The sequence below is a fragment of the Nanorana parkeri genome, unplaced genomic scaffold (genome assembly GCF_000935625.1).
Source record: "Nanorana parkeri isolate BGI_ZX_2015 unplaced genomic scaffold, ASM93562v1 scaffold1424, whole genome shotgun sequence".
Lineage (NCBI taxonomy): Eukaryota > Metazoa > Chordata > Amphibia > Anura > Dicroglossidae > Nanorana > Nanorana parkeri.
The window spans coordinates 343,974-365,051 of NW_017307692.1; the positions used below are offsets into that span (position 1 = coordinate 343,974).

The window sequence follows — 21,078 nt, forward strand, 5'->3', positions numbered from 1 at the left end:
CCAGGGACTACTTTCAATCAGATGTTAAAACAATGAACATGATATCATGTAGAGTGCAGTGGTCCGGACTTTGTACAGCATTGCATTTAATGGTGGGGTCAGGAATATATAACATACAACATAATACATATAGTGTGACAGACAAGAAATAGAGCTCCTTCCATTGTTGGTCAGCGGGTGCAATAATAAGCCCCATTGTTGTCTATGAGAGAACTATTAAACCTCAGCTTTGGTGTCCAGTGGTCATCCGAACTATGCCGTCACTGTCGGGCAAATCATTTCACTTGGCAGAGCCGGCATAAGTGCAGAATGCAGAGAGCGCTCTTGCAGCCAATCCCACTCTTCACAATGTCCTGGATCTTGTGGGGCATTGATACTGTGGGATAGTGTCCAAAATTGCAGGACTGTCCCACAAGGTCTCATATTCTGAGCGATTTGTCTAATGAAAGTCTTTTTTCAAACACGTGACTCTTGAACACGTAATCCTTGTTATCGTCCCCCTTCAAACAGGATTACAGAATAGTGACTGTATCATTGCGTGGATGGTGACTGTACCATTGCGTGGATGGTGACTGTATCATTGCGTGGATGGTGACTGTACCATTGAGACTGTCACAGGTCGGCTAGAACTATGAGGTGAGTGAAAAGCACTCACCTCATAGTTCTCCTTTAAAGACGAGATAAAAGAGGAGGAGGAGGTTGGTGTGATGGAGAAGTTTTCAGAAGGACACAAAGACCCCTTCAAGGATATCATCATGGAGCCATTAAGTGACACAAACCCACCAGAGAGAGGACCCCGTCCTCTGTATTCCCGGGATTCCACACAAGAACATCAGGAGATCCGTCAGACCCGTCCTCTGTATTCCCGGGATTCCACACAGGGACATCAGCAGATCCCTCAGACCCGTCCTCTGTATTCCCGGGATTCCACACAAGAACATCAGGAGATCCCTCAGGCCCGTCCTCTGTATTCCCGGGATTCCACACAGGATGATCAGAACATCCATCACCATGATCAGGTAGGTGGGACTCGGTGTATAGAACACAGAAGTGAACTTTGTGAGACAACATTCTTCTATGTAGTCTCTTGGTTTAATGTTTACATCTGAAATGTAGCCTCCCACCCATTCCACCCACTCCATTTCGGCTTCCCCTTGTTCCACCCTCCACTTTTATTATTTTTTTAAAATGTATAAACAAAAGTTTTCTTCCATGGGTCCAGTCATGTGACATCATGGATACTCCAAAGGGCACATGATGAAAAATGTGGTGCTGTTCTTTACTTCTGTGAGTCCATGCTGGCGTGATGATGCACCCTCACGGTGAGGGTCCTTGGCTCCCGGGCTCAGAGGAAATAGGTAGGAGACCTGCCCTCAAATGGGTAGAGCAGGAGACCTGATATGTCTCTGGTAGGTCAGTAACACGTACAGGTCTTGTCCCTCCCCCAGTCTTTGACTGGACAGTAAAATGAGAAGCAGCAGACTGTTTCCCTCTCTCCCAGTCTAAGCTTTGCTGTACAGGGACTGCAGGAAACTGATACCAGGTCACATTCAGGTAGTAACAATGTTTGCATTAAAAAGAAAAAAACAAATACAGAGCTGCATTCCTTTGTGTCTTTTATATCTCCCCGGAGTTCAGCTTTACTAGATGTTTTCTAATATTTTGGGGTTTAGGGTGAAGAACGAATCAATATAAAAGCTGAGATTAAAGAGGAAGAAGTGGAGACGTATGTGGGGGGGTGATCAGCCGTCCACGGAGGAGTTTGGGATGATGATGAAAAGTGATCAGGATGACATTTCTCTACCGATCAACACAAGTAAGTAAGAGGCACTATGGAGGGAACAGGTCACAGTTCTATGTCACTTCTGAGTAGAAGGTGTGACGTTTAAGGGATCATGTTGGAGAATTATCAGATCTTCACATCATCAGATAAGATGAGACTGAATTCTAAATGTTGGACCATCAAAGTTGGGAAGAAGATTCCCCAGAAGAAGTCATCTCCCCTTTTGTAGGATGAAGGGGTCGTCATCTCCTGATTGGTGTTAGGATGGTTGGGGGTCATTTACAGCAAATAAACTCTCATCAAATGTTCCACATACAAATGTTGGGTCCATTGTCATAGGGGAATGATGGTTTACATCCAAAAACCCTGGACTGAAATTTTTTTCAGAAGAACTCTGGGCAAATTACAAACTTAGCCTTGGAGTGGAGCTACCCCCGTGCTGCAAGGGTTAAGTGCTCAATTTGGTCTAGGGTCTAAAAGCTCTGGCTTCTGATATGTCCCTTGGCGTCCTCAAGTCCGATCCATGTCAGTAGAATTGTATTAAATATAAGGACATCAGGTAAGCTTAGACCACTGGAGCCCAGAGGAGAAGACACTGTGGGACTGATCTAAGAGCGAGGTAAGATCATAGACAGATCATTATTTATGTATTATTTTAGACCCTAGACCAAAATAGGCACTTGGCTCTTTTTCCCAAGGTTCATTGGGGGACACTGCATCTGACCTCTGGGTGCATGCCCCGCCCTAGGAGGTTGGACACTAGATATAATAAAAGGTACAGCTTTACATAGAGGGTATACCCCTGATATAACCGAGGAAGCCCAGTGTAGCTTAGAGCTGATTCATAACTGAGAGTGGATCTCCCAGCATTGCTCAGTGTCATTGCCTGCATTTTGCAGCCCATTCATAAAATGCTGCAGTATTGAGCCTGAAGTAGTTCATGGAGTTCTCTTGCAGCAGAGAGAACTCCATGATTGGTGGAGACTTGTTTATAAGACAGGTCACCTGTCTGGGTCTCTCCACCTTCTTTCATGAACAACCCCATTTATTTTAAATTGTGCTCCACAGGCTTCGGAATCCAGATTTATAAATGTGTGTAATCATGGTCCGGCTATATCTCTGCTATATTAAATGTACACCTAAACGTCTATAAGAGTTAGGACATCTCTCTCCAGCTCAGGACACTGAAGATGAAAATTCCATTGTTCTCAGCTGTTGGCAGTGTTACATTTCTCCTCCACATCCTGGATATATTACAGGAAGCTTACATTACCCAGCTCAGTATCATAGTGAACCCCCAGATTCTGATAATCACTGGTGCTCTGCTCTCCTTTTGTGGTGAATGGGCTGTGGACAGGAAAGTCAGCTGTGTTTCACCAGGTAGGGATCCCAGGCGTGTGGGCCTCATCTCTTCATTCTCTACCTATCTTTACTCTGTAACACTCACTTTCTCTTTCATTTTCACTTTGCTGGCAGCTAATATTCTGAATTGCCGCTTTAAAGGAGAACTATGAGGGGGGTGCTTTTCACTCACCTCATAGTTCTAGCCGACCTGTGACAATGAGACTGTCACAGGTCAGCTCAGTAGATCGGGAGGTGAGCGAACACATAGCGGCGTTCGCTCACCTCTCGATCCTGTCACAGCTCTCTGCCGTGACAGGGGAGGGGCTGGTTTCTTCCCTCCCCGCTCCGATCCGCCAGCGCTGACTGGTCGGAACGGACGGGGAGGGGGCGGGTACAGCTGGCTCTGCCTCTAGATAGGCAGAGCCAGCTGTCAGTCACGCAGCTGGGCGGATCCCGGAACAATTGTCAGGATCCGCTCCAGCTGCGGCGTCTCAGTATACCACGAGCAGTAGCTTGCGGTATACTGAGCCTAGGGTGACGGGAGGACGCTAGTTTGTGTCCTCCCGTTACCCTAAGGAGAACTATGGGGAAAAGCCTTAATCCCATAGTTCTCCTTTAAAGTACAGGAACTCCTTTTCCCTTTCCCTAGGAACCTTTTCTTTTTCCACCTTCCTTGCGGTGGGAGAGAGGAAAAGCACTCACCTCATAGTTCTCCTTTAATCATAGAGGTAGACATCTATGCTTAAGCCATAATGGTAAAACGCGTGAATGTGGAGTCCCTTCTACAACCTTTTATCAGAAGGTAGGTTTTCCTATTGCCATCGCCTTAGTCAGAAGGGTATCACACCTGGCAGCACTTTCCTGTCATTGAACCTTTATTGTTTTTCACAAGAACATTTTACTGCCTAGAGTTTCCTTTCTTGCAAAGGGTGTATATTCATTTTATCTAAATAAGTTATTCTTCTCATCGCCTTTAGTCCATATTCTTCTGACTTACCAAGAGATTGGTCTTCACTTGATGTGGTGTGAGCACTCAAGGTTTTCTTTGTGTAACATTGCTTCCTTCAGGAACATGGACATTTTTGTCGTTCCGATGGGTCCCCAAAGCAATCTCCAGCATCCTGTGAGACTATCACGCACTGGATCCATAAGTTCATCATACATCCTTTTTCCATCAGGCATCTGTCTCCTAGGTATGCGAGGTAAGCACCTTTAGTTCAGGGGTTTATAACCACAGCATCCAATGCCACTTTGGATGTAGTTTCCTACAGGCATCAGTGAGATTCCGTCACACAATGATATCTGAGGGTTATCTTTTGGTTTTATTTTTTTCCTCTTCATTTTAAGGAACGACTTTTTGATTGAGATCAGACGCTGTGTCCCCCGAACTAACAATGGGAGAAAAATTTACTTTTTTTTTTACTCATTGTTTAACCATTTTCTCCAGTAGTTCCTGAAGGTTCACATATCCTGACCATCATTTGTTGTACATTGTTGCCCGTAATTAAGATGATAGTTGAAGAAGGTTATTTTTTCCCCCAGTCATTTGTTCACCGCTTGCTACTCCTGGGCTTGCACAGTTTGTACACAGGTATAGCCACTATGTGGAGATGTAGCTTTTATTTTTCCCCAATTTCCAATATTCCAAAGGCAGGACATATATCCAGAATTCAAATGCTGTGTCACCCAATGAGAGAACATGATTTTACAGTGAAGACGAAAATCTATTATTGTTAAAATAAAATAATTATTTATATTCCTACCCCACCACTTATCCATACAAAGGAGGAGGAGTTATTGAAAATCATATGGTAGAGCAATCTCTAGTGCTCAGAAGTTGTTTTTTTCTTTTCTTATGCTACTTAATGTTCGTATAAATGAAATGAAGTGTCGGAACACTATATGAAAGGTCCATCTCCATTCCTCAATATAACGTCATGTCCCCCAACAAATGAGGAGGAGATACTGTACACCATATGAAAGGCCCGTCTCCATTCCTCAATATAACGTCATATCCCCCAACAAATGAGGAGGAGATGCTGTACACCATACTAAAGGTCCATCTCCATTCCTCAATATAACGTCATGTCCCCAACAAATGAGGAGATACTGTACACCATATGAAAGGCCCGTCTCCATTCCTCAATATAACGTCATGTGACCAACAAATGAGGAGGAGATACTGTACACCATATGAAAGGACCGTGTCCATTCCTCAATATAACGTCATGTTTCCACAAAAGTATGTAGCAAAAGGTCCATCTCTCTTATTCTCCAGAGCTCTGTGAATCCGTTGACTTCTAGACCAATATATATGAATCTTATTACTGACATTTTTACATTATTGAATCATTTCTCTGCAGCAGATGGATGTGATGTCAGGAATACCTCGGGGAGACATCTTATATTATCTGACGATTGTAACCCAGAAGATAATGCCATCACACAGGATTCTCCAGGAGTGAATCCAAACACGCAAAATATAAACCACAGACCGTACTGTTTGGAGACATCAATAAATCCCTCTGATCAGCGTAAATCTTCTGACCATTCACATACTATGATTGGAAATAACAATTTAAGAACTCATACCGCAAGAGATCCATCTAATCCCAAGGAATCTTCCTCACCCCACGAAGGAGATCACAGAGGTGAAAATCTTTTCTCACATGCAGTGTGTGGTAAATCTTTCATTGAAAACAAAAACCTTCTTAGACACCAAAGTATTAACATGGATGAGCGAAGCTATTCATGTTCAGAGTGTGGGAAATGTTTCATTCGCAAAGGAGACTTTGTTAAACACCAGAAGATTCACCGAGGTGAGCGACCTCATTCATGTTCAGAATTCGGGAAATCTTACACTCGTAAAGGAGCCCTTAACAAACACAAGAGAATTCACACGGGTGAACGTCCCTATTCCTGTTCAGAGTGCAGGAAATCTTTCACTCAGAAAGGAATTCTTGTTCAACACCAGAAAATTCACACTGGTGAGCGTCCTTATTCATGCTTAGAGTGCGGGAAATCATTCACTGAGAAAGGAGCCCTTGTTATACACCAGAGAATTCACACTGGTGAGTGTCCTTTTCCATGTTCAGAGTGCGGGAAATCATTCATTGACAAAGGAGCCCTTATTCAACATCTGAGAATTCACACTGGTGAGTGTCCTTATTCATGTTCAGAGTGCGGGAAATCCTTCACTCAGAAAGGAAACCTTGCTAATCACCAGAGACTTCACACCGGTGAGCAACTTTATTCTTGTTCAGAGTGCGGGAAATCTTTCACTTATAGATCAGCACTTGTCCAACACCAGAAAATTCACACAGGTGAGCATCCTTATTCATGTTCAGAGTGTGGGAAATCATTCACTGAGAAAGGTTTCCTTGGAAAACACCACAGGATTCACACCGGTGAACGTCCTTTTTTATGTTCAGAGTGTGGGAAAACTTTCACTTCTAAATTTGCACTTGTTCAACACAAGAGAGTTCACACAGGTGAGCGTCCCTATTCTTGTTCAGAGTGCGGGAAATCTTCCACTCAGAAAGGAATTCTTGTTCAACACCAAAAAATTCACACTGGTGAGCATCCTTATTCATGTTCAGAGTGCGGGAAATCATTCACTGAGAAAGGAGCCCTTGGAAAACACCACAGGATTCACATGGCTGAACGTCCTTTTTTTATGTTCTGAGTGCGGGAAATCTTTCACTTCTAAATTTGCACTTGTTCAACACAAGAGAGTTCACACAGCTGTGGGAACCTATTCATGTTCAGAGTGCGGGAAGTCATTCACTTATAAAGTAGTACTTGTTAAACACAAGAGAGTTCACACTGGTGAGCGTCCTTATTCATGTTCAGAGTGCGGGAAATCATTCACTGAGAAAGGAAACCTTGCTAATCACCAGAGACTTCACACCGGTGAGCAACTTTATTCTTGTTCAGAGTGCGGGAAATCTTTCACTTATAGATCAGCACTTGTTCAACACCAGAAAATTCACACAGGTGAAATTTAGGTGAAAAACACAGAGTGCGGGAAATCATTCATTTACAAAGGAGCCCTTGTTATACACCAGATAAGTCATTCAGGTGAGCGACCTTACTCATGTTCAGAGTGCGGGAAATCTTTCACCAAGAAAGTAACCCTTGTTAACCACCATAAAATTCACACGGGTGAGCGCCCTTATTCATGTTCAGACTGCAGCAAATCTTTCACCGAGAAACATACTGCGGAGCGTCCTCACTGACTGCGGGAAAATGAGTCTAAATAGACAGCGCCAGCTGGTTCTTATGACAATAAGAAGGCTTCTCACAGGTGGAACTGTTTAGTGCATAGAACAATCGTAAGATAGTCCATAGAACAACTGTAGGGTATAAAATAAAAATGGTGGTCATCAGGAAGAGGGATTTTACTTACCTTGATGGCGTTTATTTAAAGCATTGTCAAAATGTTATGGTCATGTTTCACATGCATTGTGATAGGTCTGTAAATATTGTATGTGTTTTATCTGTCCCCGGTGTTTTTCTCCTCCGCTCCCCGTAGCTCAGTTTTCCTCTCTATAGATAGCTCCACCCTTCCTCATTCTGGTCCAGTTTGCATCTCAGCCACGTGTCATTTCATTGAGTGGATCACATTAGGATCTTTTGACCTATCCGATGTTCACTGTTATAAGTTTTGAATCAAACTTCTCAATGATCTTCGAGGTGTCTTCTGGATGGAGTCACTGCCTGCCAACGGAGCTAAGATTGTTGGTTGTCGCTATCTCGCCACAACTGTAAGTTATAGAGATTGATTGGAGAGGCAGAACAGTCTAGTAACTTGACAGGCAACAAAGACGGGACGTTTCGGTGACACCTATAAAATAGACATGTGCGATTCGTTTTGTTACGAATCGAAATTCGTACGAATTTTCCTGAAATTCGTAAATTCGGAAGCATCCGAAGTCCTAATTGCAGTTTCCGAATTATATCCGAAATACGAAATTCCGTTAACGAATTTCGGATCCGAATTTCTTTGAAACAGGAACTAATATTACCCCTGTGAGGTTGAACATGACAAGATTTTTTTTTTAATCAGAAATATGTATCCGCTGCTGCTGAGGGTTGCATTACAATATACAGGCAGGAAATACGAAATTCCATTGACGGAATTTCGTTCCGTTACGAACATTCGTTATATTGAAGTTAAAAAGCAAAGTACATTTATATTGGAGTTGATGGTAGTTTTTTTTAATACGAAATACGAAATTCGTATTTCGTTTTGGTTGACCAATCAGAGGTTCTCTTCTGCTGCTGAGAGTTGCATTACAATATACAGGCAGGAAATACGAAATTCCGTTGACGTATTTTGTTCCGTTACGAACATTCGTTATATTGAAGTTAAAAAGCAAAGTACATTTATATTGGAGTTGATGGTAGTTTTTTTTTAAATCCGAAATCCGGATACGGAATCCGTTAACGGAATTCGTATTTCGTTTGGTTGACCAATCAGAGGTTTTCTCTTCTGCTGCTGACAGTTGCATTACAATACAGGCAGGAAATACGAAATTCCGTTGACGTATTTTCGTTCCGTTACGAACATTCGTTATCCAGTACAGGTGACAGCACTCGTATTACAGACATTGAGTAGTAACAGCACATAGCGTTTATTACAGTAGCACAGCGTGTTTTCTATGTTCATTTCAGCATGCACATAACATTTATGGTCAATTGCTGATGGTCGCCACCTGATGGATGAACGTGTCAGTCTAGCCGAGCAGACTGGCTGTAACCAAGGTTTTGGAAAGATTTTAGCAGGAGAGTATAGAAAAGGGAGGCGAAAGATAATGGGGGGGGAGGGCTGTTATACAGTCCTAGTGAAGAAGGGGACAGTTGCAGGGAAGAAAGTAGGGGGAAAGGAGGTAGGATGGGAAGGTAGGGGGTGAGGTGGAAGGAAGTTGAGGACAGTGACGCCCGGGAGTATCGCTTGGTGTGGAGCACGCACTATCGGGGGATGGATTTCCGAATCATGTATCCAGCAAAGTTCTATCAAAGTTCGGTGGTAAGAAATTGGCAACCCATGGTTCCCATACCCTATTGAATTTGGGCAGGCTGTTGAGTAGTTTTGCGGTTAGCTTCTCATTGATCATAGTCCAGTGGATCCTGTTTTTAACTGCTGCGATACTCGAGAGAGCCAGGTGTGGGCTATAACCTGTTTTGCCGCCATGAGGACGTGGGTGAGGAGTCGAAATTCGTTTTTAGATATGTCAGGTGGCCTAACATTCAGGAATGCTTCCCCCGGGGTCAGGTGTATGCTTCGTTTGGTGAGGATACTAAGTATCGTGTTCACCTGTGACCAGAGCCTTTGGGCTATCAGACAGTTCCACCATATATGGAGATAGTCCCCTCTTACTGGGCAACCTCTGAAGCAATTTGGTGAGCTGCCAGCTATAACATGGGGCAGACGACTGGGCACCATGTACCAACTGTATAGAACTTTATAATTGGTCTCAGAGCCCATTTTTTAACCTGTCTTTCCCAGAGTGCATAGGAAATGCATATGTCTATGTTACATAGGTATTGATCATATATTTGTATGGTTACATAGCGAGGTGACACCAGTCCTTCAGACACCCTACAGAGGCAGCATGTCATCAAGGCCAGAACGCCGCTGATGCACTCCTCTCACCCACAGATCTGGATTAAAAAAGTACGTGTCTAATGTACATACTGTACGTAATGCCCATACATTTGACTCCTACGGACTCCTGAGCGAGGCAGGATGGTGTCCAGGCTTAAATCTAACTGTCTTTCCTTCTATCTACCTACCAACCTGTCTATCCATCTATCTATGTCTTTCAGTCCGCCCGTCTAATTATATAACCCGTCCGCCCGTCTAATTATATAACCCGTCCGCCCGTCTAATTATATAACCCGTCCGCCCGTCTAATTATATAACCCACCCGCCTAATTATATAACTATTCCAAAGAAAAAAAACAGACCAGCCCCAAAAAGAACACTCCTCTGGACCAGAAGTACTACCTGCAATCCAGCAAGGCTGCCCCGTTTCAGACAAGGGATATCGTGCACTGCATAAAACAAAAGACAACCACCGGGCGCCTTTCCTGGTGCGAAACTCTTTTTATTTTGCCAAAAGAGATAAGTAAATAGTTCTCCTCACAAAAGGAAGCAAGGTTTAACACGTAATGAACACAAATTCCTGGATGACGTTTCTCATGTGCAAATCAGAGGAGCAGTCAGAAAGACAATCCAGAGGCAGGCAACTGAATGCTATCCTGTGATTGGCGTGTTTTTCAATCCTATAGAGGTCAATGATGGAACACACACAGGGTTATTCCCAAAAGGATGAAGAGTTTGGAGAAGGCTGGAGAAGAACAATCTCGGAGAGCATAGCTGATCTGGAAAAATTCTCCAATTCAGTTGACTTTCCAGTTCAGCTATGCTGTCCTAGATTGTTCCCTTCTCCGGCCTTCTCCAAACTCTTCACCCTTTAGTGAATAGTCCTGATAGTTTTAAATCTGCACTGAGATAGCTGAACTGTCCAGCTCTGAAGAAGGGGGGGTGTCCAGCTCTGAAGAATGATGCCGGCGTGCAGTTCCGAGAGCATTTTGACAGTGACGACAGTGTCATTTAGAACGGCAAATAAGTCCATTAACCCCGCTTTCAGAGTCTCAAGTTCAAGATGAATGGCTTTTATGCTCATTTGTAGATGTTGAATCTCTGTTTGAGAGTCTTTACCGAGACAGCATTAGCAGCAGATATGGTTGTAGAAACAGTTCCTAAGGCTGAGAATATAAGGCTGGCAAGCAAAGCTCCAATAAATCTCTTAGGTAGTTTCCCACCGATGGCAGATACCGGTTTGAGCTTGGGTAAGTATTTCCTTAACTCGTATTTGTGCTCTCTTAAGGTTCATGGCATAGCACTCTTTGATCTGCGGAGATTGGATGCTTTGAGGGTCGTAGCGTCTCTGTGGAGGTCTTAGGATCGACGCTGACGCAGACTTTCTGGCTGATGATTCGCTTGTCAGTCAGGATGAACCCGGGTGCCTCTTGGACGAGTATCCCCGATGAAGACCCTGGTCTGGCGATGAGGCTGGCACAGGCTGGTGTAGACATCAGCTTCAGGATTCTCCATACGATCTCCTTTCTTGACGGTCGGGTAGTTGGGTGTCTCCCTCTGTCGATTGGGTCATCTTCTCTGGAAGCTCTGGCAGCCAGGTCTCTCTTTGGGTCGATCACCCCCTTTACCGGTCATCGGTCTGGTCATTCCACCCGGAAATAGGCTATCTCAAAATATAGACACATATTTAGTCTCGTAGCACAACATGTTAATTCATGTTTGATTTCTGGATTACCAGTTCTGACTTTAAAAATCTCCTGAGAGTATGTAGGTTAGTCTCCCTCTCTCATAATTTCCTACCAGCTTTTCCTCCATTTTTGTTGTTGTTGTTCTAATGTCTGGTACGCTTTTCCTCTGCTTTTCTCACCACACACGCATGAAAATATGGGTTATAACCTATTCAGAAGGGAAAGTTTGTTTATTTTTTTTGCGTGCTAAACAGTCTGTTAAGCTGATTTGGATCTTTGTTGCGGTTAATGTTCCAAAATTGTTAATAGTTTTGGTGATTCAACTGCAAATTTTTTTGATTTTTTTTCTGAACAGTCTATAGATTCTAAATATTTTATTATAGTATTATATGTCTAATATGTGTGTAAAATAATGAAATCCATTTGAAAGAGTGTATGTGTGTGTATGATTTTTTTTCTTTTTACATAACAAAAGTAGTCACAAAATAATAGTATTACATTTTATGCTCAGAAATCGAACACTCCTTTACACTCAGTCACTTTGGTTGAATTAGCACATGGATATCCATGTGATCGGTAACGCAGCGTCAACCCGTGTTAGGCCCCATTCACACACGAATCGGCAGGCACGTACAGCTCCGTGCGGGGCCGTACCAAGCAGCTGCCGGGAAGGATAGGTGCTGCGTGTGATTAGAACGCAGCCCCCGTCCTCTATGGGGCTATGCGGCCGTAGGCCCCCCTACGCTCACCTCAATTGCAGGTCCGTAGGGGTGCGGCTTTTCTGGCCGGGACGCATACAGGATCCATTCCAGCGGCGTATGAATACGATCACCCGCACCCCTACGGCAATTGAGGTGAGCGTAGGGGGGCGTACGGCCGCGTAGCCCCATAGAGAAGGACGGGGGCTGCGTACTAATCACACAGCACCTGTCCTTCCCGGCAGCTGCTTGGTACGGCCCCGCACGCAGCACGGAGCTGTACGTGCCGGCCGATTCGTGTGAATGGGGCCTTACTGACCATTCAGAAAACTATCATGGATCCATTCACACACACCTTTCATGGAGGCATGAAAAGTATGTGTGAATGAATCCATGATAGTGGATCCATGCCTCCATGGATACACCTTTCATGACTCCATTCACCTACAAAAGCACACGTAATTCTCTCCGTACATCAACACTTAGATGCCCACTACTCACCCCAAACACATATCTACATTCACACACAGAAGCACACAACATAGTAGTTGCATTAACACTGCAACAACTACTGCAGACCATACACACCTTTCGTATCTCCATTAACCCAGAACAGTTCACACCATTCTCGTTGTTCATACACAAACAGAATTGTCAGCAGATTCATGAACTTGGTGATGGTCACAGTCCGTAATGTTGAAAATGCTCTACAAAAAGGCGAGACAGGAGACGCTTCTCGCGTATTGGATGCCACTGTTACTTCCACATTCCACCATGGACATTAATATGCAGTACGGGCCTCTTCACCTGTGTCCTATTTAACTTACAAATGTGCTCGGAAGAGTTGTCACGCAACAAAAAGGAGAACAAAAAAAAGTTGAGAAATGCCACAATAGTCATCAACCTATACAAGGATATTGGAACATTAATAGTAAGATTACTAAATACTAGGGATGCACCGATACTAGTATCGGTGCCAATGATGAATATTTGGGCGAGTACTCGCCCAAATGCGGCGATGCCCAGCCCGATACTTTCGGTATCAGGAAGCCTTTGTTGCGCGTCATTACACACTGCCCAGCTTCCTGATTGGACGGGAAGCTGGCTCCATGCTCTCTCGTCACTTGTGATGAGAGCATGGGGCCGGTTTCCCGGCCAAATCAGGAAACCAAACAGCGTGCAATGACGTGCAACAAAGGCTTCCCGATTGGTAGGGAAGCTGGACAATAAGGAAGCCGGGCTCCATGTAATGATTGGTAATGATCCTCATTCTCTGTCCTCGTTGTCTCTCCTCACTGCCTCTCCTCGCTCTCTCTACTGGCTGGTGGGTCCATGTACATGAGCAATGCACATTCAATTTTGGGTGCTCTTACGGCTTTGTCACACCAAATCCAGTGCATTCCAGCATGTTTATTTGTTGGAACACAATGGATTTGCCTAAAGCTTTTCATTTTTAAAGCGCAGTGCACAACGGGCATTGTTGTGATCTGTGGTGGGCTCTGCGGGGTCTCAGGTGGGCTATGAAGGATCTCTGGTGGGCTCTGCAGGGTCTCAGGCTGCTAAGCTCACCTGACAGAGCCCACCATAGACCCTGCAGGGCCCGCCACAGATCGTGCAAAGCCCCCGTGAGCCGAGGTGTCATATGAAAAGCATTATCAAACTTGGCTCACAGATCTGAATGGCATTGGGAAACTCACGACTAGCATTGGGGAGTTCCCGAATGCTATGTAGCTTTTCACAGCTGAGAATGTCAAATGGGCGGAGCGAGCCGTGACGCCACGTCTCGCTCCGCCCATCTGTTTACTTTCGGGCTGAATCTCATTTTGCTGTGAGTTTTCGTCGGGATTGGATGGTCGTTGTGCGGCGGGACTTTTTTTTATTTCGCCGGGTGTCCTGCACCGTGATTGACGCTGGATTACATCGATGGAGCCATTTTGGTTTTTTTTAATTAAAGGAATAGTCAAAAATTGGCTTTTTTTTTTTTTAATTAAAGGATTTTATCAAAAGTCTGGACTTTTTACTAACTATATGTTTTAACCCTTTAGTGAATGGGTAGGGGTACAAGTACCCCCTACTCATTCACAAGGGGGGGCGGTATCTGGCTGCCCCCTTATTTAAAGGGGTATCCCAATGCAAATAAGCCCCCTTGCCCGCAGACCCCCACAACCACCGTTTCTCTAATGTCATATTGCTGCAACAAACTTTCGTCCAAAAAAAACGAAATTTCGACCGGAATACAGCTAACGAATTGTGGGAAATCTGATTTGTTTGCATTAGCTTAAGCTATAATTCGGATACATCCGAATTTCGTTTCGGAAAGAATCGCACATGTCTACCCTTTGTTTACATTCCATTAGGGGACAGAGAGTTTTCACCTTTGTTTACCTCGAGAGCAGAGCTGTCACTTCGGCGTTCGTCAGGTTCGGACATGGTGGCGGGCAACGGGGATTTTTTCTTTCATTGCGTCGGTGTCAGGTACCTGAATGGAGACCCAACTGAGAAGGGGGCTACCCGTGTACCTCTCATCCCGCACTTCTGGAGGTGGGGACAGTGGATGTAAGGATGGGGAGAGGCACAGGTGCCGGTACTGGTTGCTGGCCGGTTTTTGTGGAGACACTTGTGTGCGCGGGATCAGCTGGTCTGAAGGAGGATGACAACAGGATCTCTTGGAACCAGATCCGGCAACAGGTGTCGGGCCAGTGAAGCACTGGCAGAGTGAAGTGGCTCAGGGTACTGGTGGACCAATGCACCAAGTGGCAGGCCAGAAGCGATGTCAGGTTCAAGCCGAAGTCATACACGGGAAGCAGAATCTTGAAGTGCCAAATCACAGATCAGGAGCAGGGTCAGGAGTCAAATGCCAGGGTCATACACGACAGAGCAGAGTCGAGGTACCAAATCAGAAGGAGGAAGCGACACAGGAAATCAGGTAGGGTCATCCCGAGGCAGGGTGTCACCCGCTGTTACCTGCCGGCGGCCATCTTGGTGATGGATGCTGCCAAATAGAGGAGGCGACATTCACCCGGCGGGATAAGGTATGCCGCCGTGTCTCCTCTCTCAAGCAACTGTTGGGCTCTCGACCCATGACCGAGTGCCCAACTTTTACAGAGGGGGTGACACCAAAATTACTGTCAGTCATTGGGGCGAGTACTTGCCCAAATACTCAGTGTCTGCACCGATACCAATACTAGTATCGGTGCATCCCTACTTTAAAGCAATATCTACATACATGGAATATATGAAATCTACTACTTTGGATGGACAATGACTTCTGACGGGAGTGAAGACCTTATGTTCGGTGACCCTACCAGGTGATACAAGGGCTGCTTACTATATAAGGGCTCCAAATTTCATGTGACAACATATATCATTGAAGTTTGAAGGAGACTTTGGTTGCGTATAATAGAAGAACCAGACTTATATTAAGGGTGCAACGTATGGTTCAGACGTTATTTACTATGGAACAATATTTGGATGATATACAGAGAGAATTGGGGTAGTTACAGGGCCCTGCAGTAGGTTGTTTGATTTTTAGATGATAAATAGGTGATTTGTAGTTTTAAGAGACATAGAATATAAACTAATATTGAAAAGTGAAAACCATATGGAGGAATTTATGTAGAAAGGAAACATCTCTGCCCTACGGGTTAGGGTGGATTAGAAACCAAACCCGCATTCCCATAGTTTTATCATCCTCTAGTGGACATTATAAGTACTGCGCTTTTTCCCTATAAAAACTGATGATTGTGTATTTTACTCCAATTTTCTTACATTTCTAAAACTTTCTGCAATAAACCAGAAACATTTTTAGGTTTCCCAGTAAAAGTACTGAAGTGCTTGAGGTGGTCACAGCCAGCTGCTAGCACAATAATGAAATAAAATCATTTCCATGGTAAAACATAAATAACTAGAACTATAAATATTAACACACAGCTCTGCCCCTCCAGGGGACCTCACTGATTGGTGCGTGGCTCTGCTAACGTGCAGCAGCCACTGGTCCTGCAGATGCAAGAGCATTTTACAGGAGCTGGCATGTTTTTCTTCGCTCGGCGGGGGAGTTTGGGGGAGGGGGTGGTGGTCTCTGCATGCCCTCAATCTCCTCAATGATTCTGGTAAAAACCTCTTTGCAATCCTACAACAGAGCAGATAAGATTCAGATGAGTTCCTGAGCATAGGAGACACTTTGCACAATCTGACCTGGGAAAGCAATTCTAATCCAAGGCAAACAAAACAACGCTCACATTCTCAAACCGCCTCCCTCTCCCTTGACTGCGACCCAGGTGTGGGCAATGAGCGCGCTGCCGCTCCAAAATACAGCAATTTGTTACATACAATCAGTGTAAGTATCTGAATATGACCTGATATCAGCCTCTTGCCGTCCCCTGTTCAGCAAAGCTCAGACTGGGGCAGGGAAAAGCAGCACAAGGAGCCACTGCTGTATCCTCTGAGGTTTCTTCATTTATGAAGTGAAACTTCCACCTCTTTGTATCTAGTACATTGGGGTCTAGTTTGGGACATTAAAGTTGTTCTACTTCTGTCCAATGTTACATTGTTGTGTCATATGCCGTCCCTTCATTCTATTAGTAAAACACCGGCCAGTACTTTTCCTCTGTGGTACCATTGGGCCTAGTCTTGTCATGAATACTGTCCTACTGCTGACTGATTTTACACTACTGTATCATCTACAGCAGCGGTTGCCAACCTTTCCGACCTCATGGACCACTAAATCCATCACTTTAAATCCCGCGGACCACTAATATGAATTTTTAAAAGATATATATATATATTCTCATATTTTTTGTTTCCTCATATATAAATATATTCTAATATGTGTGTGTGAATATGTATACATACATATACGAGAATATATGTATATATGAGGAAACAAAATATATGAGAATATATCTATATATACATACAGTATATATACACTTACATACATAGGTGCGGGTGTGCCTGCAGGAGTGGCAGTGCTGGTGGAGGGAGGGAGCGGTGCCGCCCGCCCCGGCCCAGTAATAATATTAATTGTTTCCCCCCCCTATCGAATCTGCCACTGGCGCCCGGTGCAGATGCCCCCCCCTAGCTTCAGCACTGCCCCCAACCATTCCCGTGCCTCCCCTTCCCCCACTCTGAGCCACTATTACCTGGCTTCTCCCCACTTTTTCTATGTCCCGCAGCCTGCTCAGTCCGGGTTCTGACGAGATGCCTCGCCTCCTGCAGAGCCCGCACTGTACTGAGACCCGCGCATTCCTTGTGACAGCCGCTGCTCGAGTCAGTGAGAGGCGGCCCCGGAGCCTCCGTGCCGCTTCAATGACGGCTCAGCCTGCACGGCATCAGAGGGGCCCGGGGACCACCAAAATGTTCTCGCAGACCACCGGTTGGCGAGCGCTGATCTCCAGTCTCTTAAATCTTGTAGTAAAACACCGGCTCTGTCTCTAATACATTTGCAGAGTTTTGCTCATTTGAAATGCTCTGCGGCTGGACAATGTTATACCGCTGTTCCCATCTGTGGTCTCGTCATATCACCGCTCTGCACTCTTTTTCTTTACTACATTTTGGACAATTGTTTCTCATTATAATATCCTGCTGCTGGACAATGTTATCCTGCTGTGGACTCTTCATTCATGCTGTAAAACACCTGCATGTGTGCTGTGTCTCTACTACAATCTACCGTGACGTCACTTCCGACACTGCACCACGTGGGGCCAGCCTGCAGGAGTCTATGGGGTTTCACCTAAGGAAGGAGGTAGCCCCGAAACTTTGTGTCTCTGAGACCTCAATCCTTCCAGTCTAGTGCTTGGGTGCCTGTATATGTTATTGTTCCAGTATGGGAATGTCAAATACAGATCTTAAGGGAAGAGCTGACTGTCACTTTAAACAAGTGGCTAGCAGGCACTAGCACTACTATTGGAAGCACGATAGCGGCTTGCTTAAAGGAACAGTTCGCTCTTACATTAAGATATGTGTATAACATTCATATACTGGAACTGAGGTATCATGGAAGGCTTTAATGAGATCCGTTCCCCATAAGATGAGATGAGCATTTCATGCATGTGTGCATAGTATTGACTTGTAAAAGCCTCCCTTGTGTAGACATCCAAAAGCCCTGAAACTGCTGCTGTCTGCCCCGCTATCTTGGATTTGATATCAGCTGCCCCAGCAGAGTGCCATTCAATAACACTTTATAGGTGAAAAGAAGGGAAGAGGAGCTGAGGAGGACAAGAGGAGAGAGCTGTGACGTGCAAGGAAGAGGGATGGGGGGACTATACACTAGGGAATTGACTCTTCCTGGAGTAGTCAATATATTAGCATATTTCATTATACACTACAAGTGAATAAACATCATTTATGGTAAAGAAAAAAAATACTGCACGTGAGCATCTGAATGACTTGATTTTTCTGGCTTCTACTGCAATCTTTTAAGGTGGTGACAGGGTCCCTTTAACAAAGCTTGCTGCAAGCTTTACAAATGATTTGAAAGAGCTTGTGCGCTCTTATAGAAGCTTGTGCGCTCTTATAGAAGCTTGTGCGCTCTTACAGAAGCTTGTGGAAACAACGCCTAAGGAGTAACTGTATAAAAGTTGCTACACTCGTCAGCGCCATCTAGGGGTGATAGTGTGAACAGCATCCACTTGGCCATATGCCAGGCAGAACCTTTAGAGATGAACCTTTAAGTGTCATAAAACGACCTCCTCTTTGATGTAAACTATGCGTAGATTGTAATGCATTCGTGTCAGACGGTTAGGTTACGAGTCAGGGATGCCAACAGAACAGTTGCAGCGTATGTATTCCAAATACTACAAAAGCTCAGCTTACCGGCTGGAGATTTACCTCTAGGCTTTTAGCGCTCACTTCTAGAAATGGCGCATTCCAGAAATCCGCCAGCCTCTTACCGTCTTCTGTTTTAATGAAACGACTGGAGAACAACAACAAAAATGATCATCATCTTAAAGGGCCAAATGCTATCCAGAAGCCATAGGAGATGAATAAGACAATTACCACGTTGTTGGCAGATCCGTCTTATTGCCAACAAGAATAATAGGCATGCTGTAATATAAAAGAAGAAATAAAATGAAGCTCCATTTATTGTCCAACAAAATAAAGCCATAAAATCTAAGAGGAATGGCCAAATTAACGTAGACGTCAACTAGGGGTGCCCCAATACCGATACTAGTAATACCTATACTAGTATCGGTGCCAATACGAGTACTCGCCCAAATGGCCCCGATGCCAATCGCGATTCGCAGGGCTTACAGTATCAGGAAGCTGGGCGGCGAGTAAATACATGCTGCCTGGCTTCCTGATTGGTTGGGAAGTCGTCTCCATTCTCGTCACCAAGGAGCTGGCTTCCTGAGCAATCAGGAAACCGGGGGGGGGTGGGGTTTCCTGATTGGTCACGAGGGAGCAAGGAGACGCGTTCCCACCAATCAGGAAGCCAGGCGGCGGGTCACTATCCTCCCCTCACTGGCCAGCAAGCCGGCTCGATGATTCCTCGCCACCTGGTGATGAGGGAGCATGGAGATGGCTTCTCGGCTAATCAGGAAGCTGGGGGGCGAGTCATTACACACCGCCCGGCTTCTTTAATGGGACTTTCGGTATTCGTTATCAGCGGAGGAAAAAATATCACCACTTGCACTTGATACATTATTTAAAATAATGTGATTTGTAAAAGTCTAAGCCAATATAATAAAATAACCTTTTATTTAAAAAACAAAAAATGTTTTCTCTATTTTTAACTTTAGTTTAGCTTTTTATTTTTTGCTGGGAGCAATAGCCTGCCTGCTATTGGACATTTTAAATTCCAATAGCCAATAGCAGGCTGACTATTGCACCCGTCCACTGCCTGCTGTCAATCAGCAGAGGAGGGAACTGAAGGAGAAAGTTCTCCATCAGGTCCTCCTCTACTGATTGACAGCAGGCAGTGAGTGGGTGGGTGTAATAGCCAGCCTGCTATTGCATTTTAAAATATCCAATAGCAGGCTGGGTATGGCTCCCAGCCTTGACATGTAGAGGAGCAATGTAGTGGCAGCGGAGTCACGTGGAGTGGTAGAGAAGGCACGGAGCGGCAGCGGAGGCACGGGGGGTCAGAGAAAGAACATGGCAGCAGCGGGGGAATATAGTCACAGCGGTCTCTCCTCCCCGCTGATGCGTGCTGCAGTGGTCTGTGTCCCCTCTGCCGATACAGGCGGGGAGAGCAGCGTGGAAAGAAAGGGACACAGACTGCTGCAGCCAGCACCAGTGGGGAAGAGAACGGAGGAGCAGAGCGGCAGCAACTAATCGATGATGACAATTGTTGATAACGATTCTCATTATTAATTATACAATTGAGTATAATCTCATCAGGATAAACATTTATAGCTACATTTCCAGGGCTTGAAAAATTTGATGGTGTCTCACCAGTCAGTCAAAAATGTCACCAGTCAGCATGACCGGACTATCGGCCTTGCAATTTATGTTAACATTTTTTGGGTACAGATAGAGCTTTCTTTTCGAGGTATATAATCACCACTGGGGGGATGTTATTTTCTTTTACTATATAATGAAAAAACTACCATAAATGTAAAAAGAAAGTTTCCCTACGTTATGTTAAAAAACATTTATTCTTACCCATATTTTTAGTAAAACATAAAAGTCGGGGGTCACGTCGGGTAAATAGACACCAAACATGTCAAGCCTTAAAATTGCGCGCGCCTGCAAAATCGCAAAAAACGCCCATAGGCGGCAATTAAAACGCTTTTACTGCTCATCAGTTTAGTGTTATCTGTGATTGATGGCCCTAAAATTATTGCTCTCACTCCGACGTTTGCGGCGATATGTAACATGTGCGGCACAATAGGTGCAATCGTCGTTTTTGCACGTAGGCGCACCCAACGCATATCTGCGTGTGTATGTGGGGGGCGGGAACTTAAAAAAAATGTTTTCTTTTTTAATGCTTCTTTATTTTTTTTAATGATTCTT

General features: G+C 44.7%; 1 protein-coding gene and 1 long non-coding RNA gene across 2 annotated transcripts; both read left to right on the top strand.

The window, feature by feature from the left end:
- Positions 1-1,006: 1,006 nt before the first annotated feature.
- On the top strand, positions 1,007-5,515 carry LOC108798179. Its single transcript, XR_001941932.1, has 3 exons — positions 1,007-1,019; positions 1,674-1,816; positions 5,491-5,515. It is a non-coding gene; the product is annotated as an uncharacterized LOC108798179 (long non-coding RNA).
- Positions 5,516-5,797: 282 nt separating this feature from the next.
- LOC108798177 (zinc finger protein 418-like) lies at positions 5,798-7,365 on the top strand. Its single transcript, XM_018569908.1, has 3 exons — positions 5,798-6,795; positions 6,881-7,123; positions 7,208-7,365. Exons 1-3 carry the CDS (start codon positions 5,859-5,861, stop codon positions 7,363-7,365), a joined length of 1,338 nt encoding a protein of 445 aa, XP_018425410.1. The 5' UTR covers positions 5,798-5,858.
- Positions 7,366-21,078: the final 13,713 nt, after the last annotated feature.

What these genes read in the sequence shown, in the direction of transcription:
- LOC108798177 (XM_018569908.1), top strand. Translation starts at nt 5,859, where the DNA reads ATGGATGAGCGAAGCTATTCATGTTCAGAGTGTGGGAAATGTTTCATT. An exon ending in GATTCACATGGCTGAACGTC is followed by an intron (nt 6,796 to 6,880) that starts CTTTTTTTATGT and finishes CAGCTGTGGGAA; the next exon opens with CCTATTCATGTTCAGAGTGC. An exon ending in ACACCAGAAAATTCACACAG is followed by an intron (nt 7,124 to 7,207) that starts GTGAAATTTAGG and finishes TAAGTCATTCAG; the next exon opens with GTGAGCGACCTTACTCATGT.